The sequence below is a fragment of the Solanum verrucosum genome, unplaced genomic scaffold (assembly GCF_900185275.1).
Source record: "Solanum verrucosum unplaced genomic scaffold, falcon-dt-bn FXZP01000125.1, whole genome shotgun sequence".
Classification (NCBI taxonomy): Eukaryota; Viridiplantae; Streptophyta; class Magnoliopsida; order Solanales; family Solanaceae; genus Solanum; species Solanum verrucosum.
The window spans coordinates 1,360,224-1,375,742 of record NW_026019923.1 but is presented as its reverse complement, the minus strand read 5'-3'; the positions used below and the strand labels follow the sequence as shown (position 1 = coordinate 1,375,742).

Below are 15,519 nucleotides of genomic sequence, written 5' to 3'. Positions count from 1 at the left end.
TAATCGATGATGTACAGTTCATCAATTTGGCATTGATTTTCCTTTAAAAAAAATGACGAACATGATTTTGACTCAATTTTCAATAGTACAAATCACTTGATATTTAAAAACTAAAATCTAGATTTTCAAAACCTACACACAATTGAGATAATTTTACAAAGTTATCATAGGTTTTCACTCTATTTTCTCGGTTTATCATTTATGTATATATAGTTCAATTTTAAGTATAGAATACTTATACATATATTGTCATTGTATTAAACTTAAACTCAAAAGATAATAAGATATACGAGTCTTTAACTTTGTATGAATTTTTTTTATTTTCATATTTCCCAAAACTCTAACGTGCATGGTTCTTGGACAAAGTTTCATGAAACTTAAAATATAAATCAATACTTAAATAAACACATAAAATACCCAACTTGTACTCAATCCTCTTGCTATATAAACCCTAAGGTATCAAAGCATTTTTCACACCAACACTCTTACTAACAAAGTAAGCATTTTCATTTATCTCCTAGCTAGCTAAACAAAAATGGCAAAAATTGCATGCATGGTAGTTTTATGCATGGTGGTGCTAATTGCACCCCATACACAAGCCCTTTTACCATGCGTAGATGTCAATCTCCACATTGCCGCTTGCGTGCCCTACCTTACGAATTTAGGGCCTTTAGGAGACTGTTGTAGCGGCCTAGCAGCCATCACCATTCTCGATCGACAAACAACATGCAATTGCCTAAAAGTGCAAGCTAATATTATCCTTGGATTTAATTGGCTCAAGGCCGCAGCTCTACCGACCGTATGTAATGTCAATATTCCATTCCCTACCAGCGCCCAATGTGATTGTTCCACGTAAGTAATTCTTTCTTTTCCTCTCTCATCATCATTTCAACATTACATTAAAATTTTGAGTTATATCGCTAAACAATAAAACTTTGTTGATATATAAACGACACATTAATTAGTAGAACTCTAATATGTCAATGTTTCGATTAATTTATTTAATTTTATCTTTAATAACATGAATTTGGTTCCATTTTGTGATACAGGGTTTAGTAATAAGGATGATGAATGATGGATCATATTTTGCAACCGCACAAATTGTGCAATAATAATAAAGAGAACAATAAGTGATGGGATCATCTTTGATCTCTTCTTATTTATGCATCTCTTTTGTATTTTGTATCTGTTACGTTGTTGTCTCTTTTCTTCGACGTGTTTTTTCTCTTTTTAAGTTCAGTATTATGTAATAAAAGAGGCGGCTGTATTACAATTTTGATCCTATTTAAATATAATTTATTTTTGAATTTAATTTATATATACTGATCATGATTACACGTTGCAAACCAATCAGTGGATCGATGTCCCATTTCCTACCATGTACTATAGTCATTGCAAAATTAGATGTATCCATTTTCAAGCTTAATCGTTTATTTTAAGGATTTTTTTTAAAATTTGAGCTTCGACTAATTTGAATTAATGTTGAGAAGTTTCATTATAAGAGATGAAGCGCTCCTTACAAAACACAACTCTTTATATATAGGGCTCGTCTCCTGTTAAAGGTGAATCTCCATATTCAAGACGGGCCTCATAGGCCTGATGACCTGTACTCGTTGCATTTTCATTAATGTGGTCTCTTTTTTTTCAGCTTTTCGGTGTCACGAAATAAGAGTTAAAAAATTTAAGCATTTTTCATGTTTGTTAGTTCAATAATTTTTCAAAAGTTAGTCAATTGACTCCGTTAACCCCAAACTTTGTCAAGTTGAGCCTCACAGGCCTAATGACCAGTACTAGTTGCATTTTCATTACTTGCATTTTTGAGCTTTTTAGTGTCTATGAATTCAAGATCATAAGCATTTTTGGTGTATGTTAATTCACTAACAAGAAATTACTCGACCGACTATAAGTTGGCCCCCAAACATGGCCAAGCTGAGCCCCATAGGTCTACTGATGAGTACTCGATGCATTTTCATTTATAATGACATCTATTATTTTAGTCTTTCGATATCACAAAACAAATATTTAAAATTTCAATTTATATATAAATTATTAATTTAAAATTTTAACTCAAAAGATCTAAAATTCAGAATTCGTAAACTTCAAATTTTAAACTTGTCTCCAATCTCCTCAAAACACTATCCAATTTGTAAATATTAATTATTATCAAACTTTAATTTTAAATTTTAAAAAAATCTCACCAACCATACACTAACAAAAATAGTTATTTTCTTGGTAAAATCTTACCTGCTTTGATATCATATTACAATATTTAATATTATAACTTGTTATATGCCCATGCCATCCATTACCACGTGGGGTTCAATTTTATATTCCCAAGAAAACCTAACATGGTTCATGAAAGTTCCAATGCACATAAATAAAGATCTAAAATATAAACAAATAAAATAATCAACTCTACCTAACACCAACTCGCTAGTACTCAATTATTTCCTATATAAACCCTAAGGCGCTAAAAAGTTTTGTACACCAATTCACAAATCATCAAAATATCTCAAACTTTATTCTAAAATTTTCATCCCTTTTTTTTCTCATAAAAATGATAAAAATTGCATGTTTACTAGTTTTGTGCATGGTGGTACTAGTTGCACCCCATGCACAAGCTACCCTAACATGTAAAGATGTTAATAGTTATTTGATTGATTGCAAGCCTTTTCTTACACTAACGGGGTATTTAGGAAGTTGTTGCGATAGTATTAAGAAATTAAACGATGCAGCCACCACCATCGACGATCGACAAATCGCATGCGATTGCTTGAGAGAGTATAGTACTATTACTACTGACTTTAATTGGGTCAGAGTTTCTAGTCTCCCCCTCGTATGTCATGTCCGTCTTCCGTACCTTGTCAAAGCTAAGTTCGATTGCTCCTCGTACGTACTTCACACCTTATCTATATATAGTCAAATTTCTCTGTAATAAGTATATAGAGAAAATATAATATAAGTATATAAACATAACATGGAAAAATTAATTCCAAAACTGTAAAATATTGTTATAAAGGATGGTTATAGTTGTTATGGAACGGACAATTTCCGTCGCTAAACAACAAAACTCTATTGCTAAAGTACTTTAACAACATAATTATGTCAAGTAGAACTTTAATATGTTAATTGTTCTTTCAATTGGAGTATTTTCCACTTAACATAAAGATGAAAATGAGGAAATTAAAAATTGCTCTTCCGTTCCATTTTATATCGTTATTTCCTTATTATTTCATTTAATTTAACTTTAGACTTCGCATTTTATCTGATTTTGTGATGCAGGGTTCGTAAATATGATGAAGATGAATCAAATTATACTTCATGAAATGGTTCGTGCATGTTTGTTGCCGGGAGCGACAAGTTATTTCAAATGTTAGGGTTTTGCCCTGATTTTCTTTCTTTATTTGAAGTTTATTTTTTTCCTTAAAGAAAAATCAAAGTATTACCATCAATGTTTGAACTTTTTCTGAAAGAAAAATATAATTTTCTTCCATATTTAGTTTATTCTTTCCTTAGAGGAAAAGATCCCTATTCTCATAGCAGAACACAATAGCTTCCACAATGTAGACGTTTAAGAGTTTAGTTTATGGAGAGATTTATATCTCAACAATTTTAATATGTTTTTCATATAGGTTTTTGTTATCTGATTTATCATGTCTATAATTTGCAATTATAAGCTTCCGCATGACGTCCTAAGAACCCAACAGCTAAAACATTTCTTAGTATCAACTGAAAAGACACCACAAAATCGATAAAAAAATGTTTACTACTTGCAAATCAAATTTTCTATCGTTAATGCACTATGCAACGACTAGACATTGTATAAGATTGGAAATCTCGATAAAAAATCTAAATAGTTGTAGGAGCTAGGGGGCGTAATATACTATGTATAGATACGCGGAACACACGAAAATAGGGCGTAACAAACTATGTATAGATACGCGGAACACACGAAAACCTCTTAGTGCTCAAGCATTCAATAAAAAAAAGAATAGGATATATTACTGCTACTCATGAATCATACTTGAATTTTACAATAGAAACAGAAATAAAATGTTAAAACATAAGAGATGAGAGAAAATCACTTTACAAAAACATGGACACTATGTAACATAGATATAATAAGAAGCTAAACCTTCTATACAGCACTAATATACACAAAAAGAATGGAATCCTTACAGAAATAAACAGAGTATTAATTGGAACTGTACAATGTGGATCAATATCAGAGCTCTTGAAAGTATCGTGTTTTAGTGTAGGTTAACACTAATCGTGAATCATGATCTCCTAGCAGATTATGGTTCATGGCCTCTATGCGATGAATCAGCTCGATCAAGTCGAATGTCTTTCCATGAGCTTGCATTTGATGATTTGAGCAACAAGCCTAGAGCTGAAGAACAAGTTGCTCTAACAATTGCGTCCGTTGAACGACTCATTTTGCCAACTAGCATTCCGAAAACCTAAAAGAGTGCGGATCATAAGAAGATTCAGAACATAAAAAGATCATTTTACTAAAATCAGATAGGTGAAAGGGAGACTTGGAGAAACGGTAAAGTTGTTTCCGTGCGACTTATAGGTCATGGATTCGAGCCATGGAAGTATCCACTAATGGTTGCATTAGGGGTTAGGCTATCCACATCACACTACGGCCCTTCTCTGGACCCTGCTAATGCGGAATGCTTTATGCACCGGGCTGCCCCTTTAACTAAAATCAGACAGGCAGAGGATGTTCTGGAAATACCTGATTGTAGTAATGGGATGATATGTGTTTATCATCGGAGAGAGAAAGCACGCAGCTGCATAAATAAACCGCATTTGCCTGGACAACTGGCCAAGGAGCATCAAATGCCTGTACACCAGAAAGTTTTACCAAGTTGTTTTCAGAGTGTAGAAGAAACTATAGAGAGCACTTCATCTCACAGATTTTTCATTTAGAAGAGGCTACAAAATGTGTTTCGTCTAGCAGTTTTCAGCTATACCATAAATAGTTAATTGGGAACTACAAGCACAAAACACGACACCATCATTCCTTTACTTTGAAGGCATGAACGCATAGTTCAAGGAAGAAGGGTGGGATAGCGCCAATTGATTGAACATCTTACGGCCAGTCAAGCAAGCTACAAATCTCAATACAGCGTGTTCCCCTGTCGAACATTGATTTGCTTGTGGACAAGCCTGTGGTGGAAGTATGCCTACTACTACTTTCTGAAGATTCGGAAATTCAAGCACTTCATCTCACAGTGCGACAACAGAACCAGTACATCAAAAAAGAATAAACAACAAAAAACATATATCCGTCGCTACTCTTATGTCAATTCCATGAGCTTTCTTACACCAGTGTATAATACAACTTTTTTCAACAAATATATCAACTTGAATCCTATTACCATCAATAACTAACCATACTAGAATCAAAATAAAACTGTGGCATCTACATATACATCTCGAGGTTTATCTTCATTCATCTCTGAGGTAGGAGCAACTTGAAAAATTTACAATAACATACCCAATGTAATCCCACAAGTAGGAGCTGGGGAGGATAGGATGTACGCAGACCTAACCCTACCTTAGTGAGGTCAAGAGGTTGTTTCTGATAGACCATCGGCACAAAAGAAAAGTTTCTGAAGCATAATTGCAAGAATAATATGACAATAAAATAGCAAGATACAAAGCAAATGAGACAAGTAGTAATACACAGAAGTATAAGAGACTTCACGCCTACTAAATATCACCCTACCTCCCGCACATAAAGTGCCACAACACTTGGCTACTTACTAACCTTTACCCTTTTTCTCGATCTCCAAACCTTCATATCTAAGGTCATGTCCTCAGTAAGATGGAGTTGTGTCATGTCCTGCCTAATTACCTCTCCCCCAGGCCTACCTCTCCTAACTCCAGTAACAGTTAACCTCTCTTGCCTCCTTTCCTGGCGCATCCGCACACCTCCTCTTCACATGCCAGAACCATCTCAGCAACTTGAAAATTTTATAACATCAAAATTTGACAGCTATTTTAGTATGAATATGATTTTACGAAACCCACCAGCTTCTTAGGGAAACTGCGTTTACTTTTGAATGGTAGGAAATTCACAATTTTTTTTCTTGTACCAATTTCATCATAGCACTGAACTTAATGGCATTTCAACACAAAGATTTGTATACCTTCAAAATTTCTCCAAATGCAAGATTAGAAAAAGAATACGGACCTGTATTATTGATGCCATGTACCTATCAACTCGGGCAGCAAGATTTTGAGTTAGTTGCCTTGCAAGTTCTCGAAGAAAGTCTTCATAGTCACCTCTAAAAATTGAAGGCAACTTAATATCATTTCTCATGAATAACCATTCAGGATTATTCAAATCAATGGGTACATACCGATGGTCCGAACTAAACCAATGAGTGTTGAAAACAGCAGTTATTCCATCAATTTCCATCAAGGGAGCAATGGATTTCAAAGTGTTCTGGCGTGTTGAAAAGTCAATTCATTATGCATCCTGAACAACATAGGGAATAAAATCCTGCAGATTAAACTTACTCGGCAAGCTTGTCTCACACTAAGATCATCCTCATGAAGATGTAAAACCATCCGTGGGAAAGCAGCATGAGCCTGACGAGTAGAAAAAGTGAAGATCATTTCTTGATAAAGTTCAATACAAGACAGAAACATATTAGATATTGATTAACCAAATCGAAAAGCGAGAATTAAAGAACTTTGCTCCGCGTACAACAGAAATGGAGACTACAATAAATCATATCTCATTCAAAATTCATATGTGACCATGAAGATGTGGGATAGAAAGGGTATTTCTACTACTCTGTTTTACCCAAGAAAGTAAAGTCTGATGATAAGTAGAAGAAAAGTATGAGCTCCTTCAAATATACAAAGAGCAGATCAAGAAGTGGGGACCGTAAAACAAAATATTCACTGCCAACAGATGCCTCACGGGAAATTAAGTAATTAACAGACCTATTAACAGCAAAGTTTAGTCTAGATTATGCTCCTATTTTAGAGATCCCAATTGAAGATTTTAAAATTTAAAAAGATGCACCATAAAATATAAACAAACACATCTTGGAATTTCATGATTCAGTAAATATACATGAGGGGCAGCTATTAGTGAAAAGTGACTACATTGTCAATCAAATAAATGTTGATCCTTCAATGAAAAAGAAACAGTTGAATATGAAACGTCCTTTACATATGCTCATTCAAAATGATAAAGCCAACACAACCAAAACATCCTCGTTTGAGACCATTCTGGACTTGTGATGTTGGATATGACACCTTATGATGCAATTAAAATTGATAAAATTTCAAAGAACATCTAAAACTATGTGCTAATGAGAAAAAGATACCAAATCAAATTTAGATGGTGACAAATGGTTTAATGAGAGATAAGATACCTGCTCAAGAAAAGAGTCTCGTTGAGGCCCAGTTCCATAAGTGCTCAGTGCTCCAAATGCAGCATAAGCATTGGCTCGTATCTTCTCATTCATGCACTCCTTTTATGAGGCAAGAAAATAATGTTATACGCTATGGCCATCTCAACATGCACTTGCTAATATTTCTATAATCCACAGATTAGAAGATAATGATGTAACATGTGCTTCTATTCCAAGAGATAAATCGCACATCGATATGAACTAATTTTCAGAGACAAAATATAAAACCTACCATTAAATTACTTCAGCTCTTTTAGAACTCAGACTACAATTGTGGCAACCTATGTTGTTTGAACGCTCCAAAAATGTTGATGCACCCTGTGTCATATCCTCCAAATGTACTACTTTTGGAGGATCCGACGAGTCCAAGCAACATAGGTGGCAACACTAGCACAGTACAATATATGGGTGTCACTCATATATTTAACTAGCACATACACTTAAGGGGTATAATATCAAACTAAAGAAGAACTTGTATCAAGAGACATGTCTTGAAGGTTGAAAAATAATGCAAAATATTATGTCAAGGCAAAAGACATCACCCTAGGATGTCCAAACAGAGTTGTGTTACTGTCCTGATACAAAAGTCTTTTTAACACAATGCCACCCTGTTATCAGCTCTAAATAAATAATTTAGAATGTGATACAATCGGACTAGTACAGTAATTCAACCAATTTGAGGCAATTATCAGAAAATCTAAAGTTGAAGAAAGTTACATTTGGATAGTGAATCAACTTACTTGGAGATTACGAAGCCGTATAGAAAGGTTCAGGAGAACAGGTTCAACCGCATCCCTGGATGAGGACTCAAGAACCTACATAGTAGGATGTCAGCAGAAAACATTCATGTAAAGGTAGAATATAAGATACTAACAAAGACCAAGCAAGCTTTACCATCAGCAAACATGATACTGCGGTTAACTGAACCGACTCATCTGAGTCATCGAGCAAAGCTAATATCACCCCTAGGATTTGAGTAGTATACTGGAGAACATGGATAGATGGCATCTGCAAGACCAGCAGGCAGAATGAACCTCAACCCAAGAGAAGTGAAAATATACGGTACTTGAGCAATGACTACGGCGGCGTTCAAAACTTTACTAATTTCTCATTCTTTCAGAGTAGAAATTAATATGCACCTAGCCACAAAGGAAAGGGAAAACAAAGGAACGATTTTTTTTATAACTAAAGCAGTAATTATGAAATGATGCCATGATATTATTTGACCGAGGAAATCAAACTGAACCAGAGGGACTCCTAATGATGAAATCAGGAAAAAAAACTAGAAAATTCCTCGCGTAAACATTCCTCCTCCTTGGAAGAAAAGAAAAAGAAAAAAGAATACTCTATGACCAGGAATACCTGGACAAGCCCTCTTAGACAGAGGCGCCTAACAGTAGGAGAATCATCCGATACATGCCGACAAAGTGCTTGCACCATCTGTTCTAATAGGGGACCAAAGCCATCACTGCAAAAATTTGCATCCACAATCTTAGGAAGCTTCAGACATGAATAGGATTTGAGACCATCAACAAGAAAATCACTATGACGGAACAAAATATCAGTTAAAACACTTTTGAAGGGTGTAAGCTTACAAGTTACAAAGCTTTCTATTTAGTTGTTTTTCCCCAGCACCTGCTAGGTGCCTTCATCATAGTTCATTGTGATTCATTAACTCGGTAGGGAAATGGGATGTACCCAAGTTGCCTCAAACCCAACTAGTAAGCTCAGATGTGCCCGGCACGTTTCATAACTTCGGTAAATTTCAAATGCACCTTCAACATCACCAAATAATACAGAGAGAAGGTCAGAAGTTTCAAATACCTGTGACGCAAGAACTCTGACAAAGCTGCAGCAGCTGATTCCCGTTGAAATCTTAAAGATCGATCCAGCGCATTGCTCAGTATCAAACAAATGGATGGAACCTGAGAAAATATTCCTATTGAAATTTGCTGACACTCGCACAAATTTAATCAAGGAACTAAATATCTACATGTACACTTGGCAGAAAAAGAATTCTTCCAATCTTCTTGAGCTCTTGGGTGAAAAAGGAATGGGACAGAAGAATAAAAATAGGAAAGAAAGGGTAGATAAATATTGAAATATGGGTGTTCTATCAATTTTGTAAGGTCGCTTTCTGTAAGTATCATTTCAGCAAGTTCTGTTAGTTTGGAATAAAGTTGGTCGTTCGACTCAAGTTCATAATCTTGACAAAGGTACGTGCAGATAGAGACAAGAAGATAAAAATATCAAATAATGAAAGAATGAAGCAAGAAGCGTGTTTGTACAGAATCATCCAACCTCTTTTGGTCTTTTTATGGAAATACAGCCAGCCAGATCTCTTATAAGGTTGATCCACTTCTCATTTTCATTTTGCTCTCCATCTCGTGCAAGAATCTGATCATAGAAGAAAATTATTATCATCAAAACCATATTTAAAAAGGTAAATTATTTAAGAAGATTTCCAGGAAGCTAGTCTGAAAAATCCTCACCTTTCCCATTTCCAGATCACCAACACATTCACAGAATGCTTGAAATGCAGCCAGTAGTGCACTAGAGATGGTAGAAAATAGGTGAGGTAACTGTAAATAGCTACATCAAATAACATTCTTTTGAAAATCTTTTGATATCCAAGTACGAAAAGTGGGTTCATTGGCACATTACCGCAGTGGTTCTAGTTCACCAGTACTAGCTAAGCCATGACAGCTTCCCAGTTGAAGCGTTAGTGTTGCAAGAACAGAAGCATAACTTTGTTCAACTGCTTTTTTACCAATTTTACCACCACCCCTGATGAATTGGGAAAAATGATAGTGTGACAAATTCAACAAGAAAGAAAAGGGAAAAAACAATACAATTGGAAACAATACCTGAAAAAAGCAGTAAGAGCAACAATAGCTGCTCTTGCAATATTATCTTCTAAAATAGTATCAACTGCATGGCTAGAACTTTCATCATGACCCAAATCCTCTCCAAGAGTAGGAATCTGATTGATGACAGACATAACATGATCCAGAAACATGTATGAAAGTACTGAATGCTGTGAGAACACCTATTCAAGACAAGTAGAAATTTGGCAATTAATGGCCAATCAACCCAGATAAATGAAACTAGAACATTGACAAAGACGACAGATAAGTTGGTTATATAGCATATAATAAACTTGATCTCTTTAAGGAGAATATAATAAAGTTTCTTGTAAAGCACGATGCTAAAATTTAGGTTTTAGGGTATCTGGGCATAACCAAAATTTAGGTTTTAGCCTGTCAGTAGTGTCACCAACAAAAGTTTGACACCACACAATTGAGGAACTCATATTTCCCCAATGATATATAAGCTAGGAAGAGAAGAATTTAGAAACAACATAAGCCAGGAAGAGTACATCTTAAAACACTGTACAAAAATACATTTCTGAAAAGGTGAGTTCCAAAATGTGGAGTTCCCTCCAAAAGTGTTTCACCTCAGTTAACACTTCAAATGATCCATCAATCTTGGCCTTTTAGGTACCAACATTTATAACCAGATAAACGAGAGAAGGGACATATAAGTACATATGGATTAATTTTGACCCTTGTTCACAACCTTTAGCGGTCGGAATTCCTGAGGACTAGCTACGTAAATTATACTCTTCCCATAAAAATCTAACCATATAACTACCATTAGAAATGGTGATGAACATACATTTGGCTAAAGTAACTTAAAATCTTTTAATAATTGTCAAATAGCATAAGCTTTTCTAAATGAAATAAGGTAGCAACATAAGATGTTACATTTATTTATCTCACATTTGCAGTTCAATAAAGTGCTTCTGTGTAATGTCTCACCAGATTAAACATGACATTCTGAATCTAAATGTCTCTTTCTTTTGGATGTTCTTTGGATAAAGAATAAGTAAAATTTTGGAGGCTCACTAAGTGAACTAACTTCATCAAGCCATGTAAAGATCTTTAGAACTTTTTAAAATCTCTGAAAATCGGATTATTTCCCAGCTCTTACACTGAATTTTCAAAAACTGATCACCTATTTGCCAATGACAAGAAGTAGTTCAAGGACTATCTGAATGTCAATTCTACCAACTCCTGTGTGAATCGTTACAACCAATCAACAAGTGCCTCAATCCTAGACTAGTTACGGGGATATGCTAAAGGATGGAAATTGATCCTCCATTTATACATGAGAACCAACTTAAAAACCAGCCTCAGTACCTGATTCAACGAATTGCAGTTTTCTTAATCATCAATATGTGGTTATCTTGTAACTAGTCTTTCATAATCAGTTTTAAATTACTTCTATTTGTTTAGTATTTCCTCCTTTTTCATGCCCTTCACTTATAATTCCTCCAATTTGCTATTAATTCCATTCTTGATTGTTGATGCTTCAACTATTTTCCATCTTGCATTGCTGGTTAATTATTCAACACACCAAGGAAGATCTGAAATACGATAAAAATGCCAGCAGACAACAGATTAAGATACTCACATGGAAGGCATCCTGTATTGGCCACCCACCCCGTAGTCTAGATATATCTTTTCTGGCTATGTCCCTTCTTGCAGCAACTAGAACTTCATTAAACACAATTCTTGAACTTGTGTTCTCCGCAAAGGAACATATCTTCTCGCAGTTAAAGAAAAGATCAATGACAACCAACACACTATAACACTACTAAAGGCAATCAAGGAGTTCTCCACATAGCGTGGTGATTGATAAGAGAACAGGAAAACATTGTTAATCTAGCCAATATGTGTGAAAAAATAAATATATTCTGCTCCACTGAAAGAAATTGCAGCAAAGATACAGCACCAAGAGCTTCCTGACGTAAATACTTCTCGCTCACATGAATTACGGCTGAGAGCAATGATTGTGTTGTTCTGTTGGCATAAAAATGTAAAATAAAGTTGAACAGAAATCTTATCAATCCATGGAAGAAAAGCTGAATAACCACTTTCTTATCAATGGTTTGAGATTGTTTCGGTGGAGAATACCTTGCAATATCTGTCTCATTCAGCTCATTACCTCTCTTCATAACAAACTCGTTAACTGCTTGGATAGCACCTTCAGCAGATTGCTTGATCTTGTCACATATAGCACCTGAGCAACCATGCAGAGCTGCAGCAAGCTGTACATATTGGAATAACATGAGGATGTGGAGAACACGTAGCTGGCCAGCATTTTATAACAAGTTAAACAATACCTCATCCTTTGTCAGCAAGATGCAAACAGATGAAACAACCCTGTTAAACACCTCTGATGGATCAATTGAAGCATCCTGAAAATATTAACTCATGTTCAGAAGCAAAAAGGTTTAGACACTGAAGATGCAAAGAGATGTAGATATACTAAGGTATTACAGCTCGTCCTCGTTAAATACTAAGGTATCACAATGATCTTTCCTTTTACTATTCTTTCTATTTTTGAGAATGTCCTCTTACTATTCTTTCAGCAAGCAAAGATTTCCAAAGAAAGGAAAGGGGAAAAGGAAGCATTCAGGAAAACTCACACTTCGTAGGATAGATATAACATCTTCAAGGGAAGACAAAGCACTATAGGATAACTCAATGTCATTGCTGAAACTAGAGTTTACAGGCCTTGGAAGCGATAGAGATATACTGAAATATAGATGAAGGATCTGCCAGGAGAAAACCATCAAAATCTATTAGATGCAAAGAAATGAAGAAAAGAAGGGGAGAAATTCTGCATGCATATCACATAAACCAGCTTAAATTCGTCAGAATGTATTGAAGCTTGCCTGAACAGAAACTTTTCGAACTTCGGAATTTGTATCTACACATCGCGGAAGATACATCATTGTACGATCTCCCAAGCGCAAAGCATCACGGCTTGGTAAAGCAAATGCAGCTGGTATCAAGGAAAAAGTATCAGGTAAGTACAAAAAACCTAGTATAAAATCTATGCAAAAGAAAAGGCACTTACAAGGCAAATTAGATAAGGTGTGATGCAGAGCACGGTCGGTTTTCTCTCTGTGAGTGCAAGTTCCTCGACAGCCTAGTGCACAGTATCCACTGATGCAGATCATCCGAAACTTGAAAACTAGCTCATGAGCTGCAAGACACCCTCTTTTCCTCTGGTAGTCCAATGAAGAGGAAACATACTGATCAACCTTTCTCAATATTTGCAATAATTGCTCCGCTCGACTTCTTCCATCCTCTCCACTAATTATGACAAAGCAGCAGAAACACCACTTAAGAAAAGAAAGAAATCATAATTATGACAAAGCAGCCTATGGTTTACTAGACTGCAATTAATGCATACATCTATTATGATTAAGTACATTGTGCCTAGTCAAATAGAATTTAGGCTCATAACATACTGTTGCCAAGTATACTATCGAGCATGTGTGTGTGTGTGTGTGTACCCACATGCATGTTTTTGTCTTCGGCAGAGACAACAAAACAGATATACGTACAATGTGCATGGTTCACTTTTTTGTGCTTTGATATTATTTCTTGTCTTCGGCAGAGACAACAAAACAGATTTACGTACAATGTGCATGGTTCACTTTTTTGTGCTTTAGAAATAACCCCATAACTTTTTTATTTGTTAATGCACTGGCTAAATTAGACTTATAACTTTCGTAATATTTCGTAAGAAGCGTAATTTCAGGGGGTAATTGCACTAAAGCTAGTTTTGTTAATTGAATATGCAACATAAATGAGTCTGATTGGCTTGAATTATAGTAGAGAGATTGCCTTCAAAAGTAATACCGTTGCTGCTACACATTAAGAATATATCTTAAGTCAAAATATATTAATGGAGGCGAGTTAACCAGAGAGTGAAATACCTTGTAATAAGTATTGTACATAAAAGAGTAATCAGGTTGCCAATAAGGGGGTCAATAACATCAGCAGGCTCATTCGGTAAACCAAAAAATCCAATAGTGGCCTGCCAAGTGAAGAAAAGGTGTTAAGAGGACAGACAAATCAAGACCACCTCACTGATGAAGAAGGTCAACACTATCACCTTCATAACAAGGTTTCTTGTTTCAGTAGTCAATTTTGGCTCTACGGAAACCAGAGTAGTGCAGGCACTTAAAGCAGACGACTGCAGTCCAAAAAACAAGAGGAAAATAGAGTACTTAAGAACATAAAAGTGGTGTAATCCTGATGAAGATGAGTGAAATGGAATTGAGAAGGAGAAATCATTGGCAATACACAAACCTGAGTGCGCAGATGCTCAATGTTGGATTCAGAAAATCCATCTTCCTCATCTCTGCCCATTAATGTTAATATATAGTCAAGTAACTGGTCTCTTCTTTTCAGTGGGAATGATATACCACTTTCAGCAGCATTTATAACTGCCTGACCTAAAGCACAATGATACACACATAAAACCCCTTTAGTTTAATCAACAGTACACTCACTTTTTACTTGCATCATATTGTATGTGAAAATGATTGTAGCCACGATGATAATAGCAGCAACTAACAACTACACTTTAATCCCAAACTAGCTGGGAGTAAGATATTATTGCCCTGTTGAACAAATTATGAAACACGTGATAGGTAAACTGACAAAATCTGCAAAGCAATGTGAAATGCCAAGGAATCATGGAGAGGAGGGGAAAATGCCACTACACCATCATTTGACCTTCTTGAATAAGGTTTCACAATCTTTACCGACAAAAGAAGGAAAGTTCTCAGATGTTATAGATGTAACAGACTCTCCATAACAACAATGCCTCGGTTTCAAACAAGTCCAAGTTTCTCCATTTACATTCATCTCAAGCCAACATTATAGAAAAAAAATATATAAAAAAAGGTTCTTATTGGCAAAAAATCTTAGATAGGGCTAAAAAACTTCCTAGAAAGCATAAGAGCTAAAGTAAATGTACTGAGATATGTATGTGCCTAACTAATTGGTATCACATATATTTTACAACTTCTTGTTCTGAAAAATTAAAAATTTAATAGAAGATGACGAAAATGAAATCAATAATAACAGAACTCAAAACATAGTTCCAATATTTTCTCTCAACACTTCCAACACAAATTTATTTTAATATCATAACCAACATTATCGAACTTTTGGCCAAGATGATCCAGTATTTATTCGTTGTTCCAAGT

At 35.2% G+C, this 15,519-nt stretch overlaps 1 protein-coding gene across 2 annotated transcripts in view; it reads right to left on the bottom strand.

Annotated features, from left to right (window-relative positions):
• Positions 1-4,021: 4,021 nt before the first annotated feature.
• LOC125826124 (protein SHOOT GRAVITROPISM 6) overlaps positions 4,022-15,519 on the bottom strand; it is a 43,663-nt gene continuing 32,165 nt past the window's right edge. For both annotated transcript variants that reach the window (XM_049505431.1, XM_049505439.1), the window contains 24 exons: positions 14,615-14,760; positions 14,418-14,498; positions 14,239-14,339; positions 13,371-13,609; positions 13,186-13,295; positions 12,937-13,065; positions 12,631-12,705; positions 12,422-12,555; positions 12,235-12,307; positions 11,919-12,050; positions 10,310-10,491; positions 10,107-10,229; positions 9,935-9,995; positions 9,744-9,839; positions 9,267-9,367; positions 8,805-8,910; positions 8,337-8,450; positions 8,183-8,257; positions 7,404-7,502; positions 6,535-6,606; positions 6,375-6,460; positions 6,206-6,299; positions 4,742-4,849; positions 4,022-4,460 (listed from right to left, as the gene is read on the bottom strand). In XM_049505431.1, the coding sequence (XP_049361388.1) occupies positions 4,296-4,460; positions 4,742-4,849; positions 6,206-6,299; positions 6,375-6,460; positions 6,535-6,606; positions 7,404-7,502; positions 8,183-8,257; positions 8,337-8,450; positions 8,805-8,910; positions 9,267-9,367; positions 9,744-9,839; positions 9,935-9,995; positions 10,107-10,229; positions 10,310-10,491; positions 11,919-12,050; positions 12,235-12,307; positions 12,422-12,555; positions 12,631-12,705; positions 12,937-13,065; positions 13,186-13,295; positions 13,371-13,609; positions 14,239-14,339; positions 14,418-14,498; positions 14,615-14,760 (2,702 nt within the window). In that variant the 3' untranslated portion in view covers positions 4,022-4,295. The remainder of the gene's footprint in view (positions 4,461-4,741; positions 4,850-6,205; positions 6,300-6,374; positions 6,461-6,534; positions 6,607-7,403; positions 7,503-8,182; positions 8,258-8,336; positions 8,451-8,804; positions 8,911-9,266; positions 9,368-9,743; positions 9,840-9,934; positions 9,996-10,106; positions 10,230-10,309; positions 10,492-11,918; positions 12,051-12,234; positions 12,308-12,421; positions 12,556-12,630; positions 12,706-12,936; positions 13,066-13,185; positions 13,296-13,370; positions 13,610-14,238; positions 14,340-14,417; positions 14,499-14,614; positions 14,761-15,519) is intronic.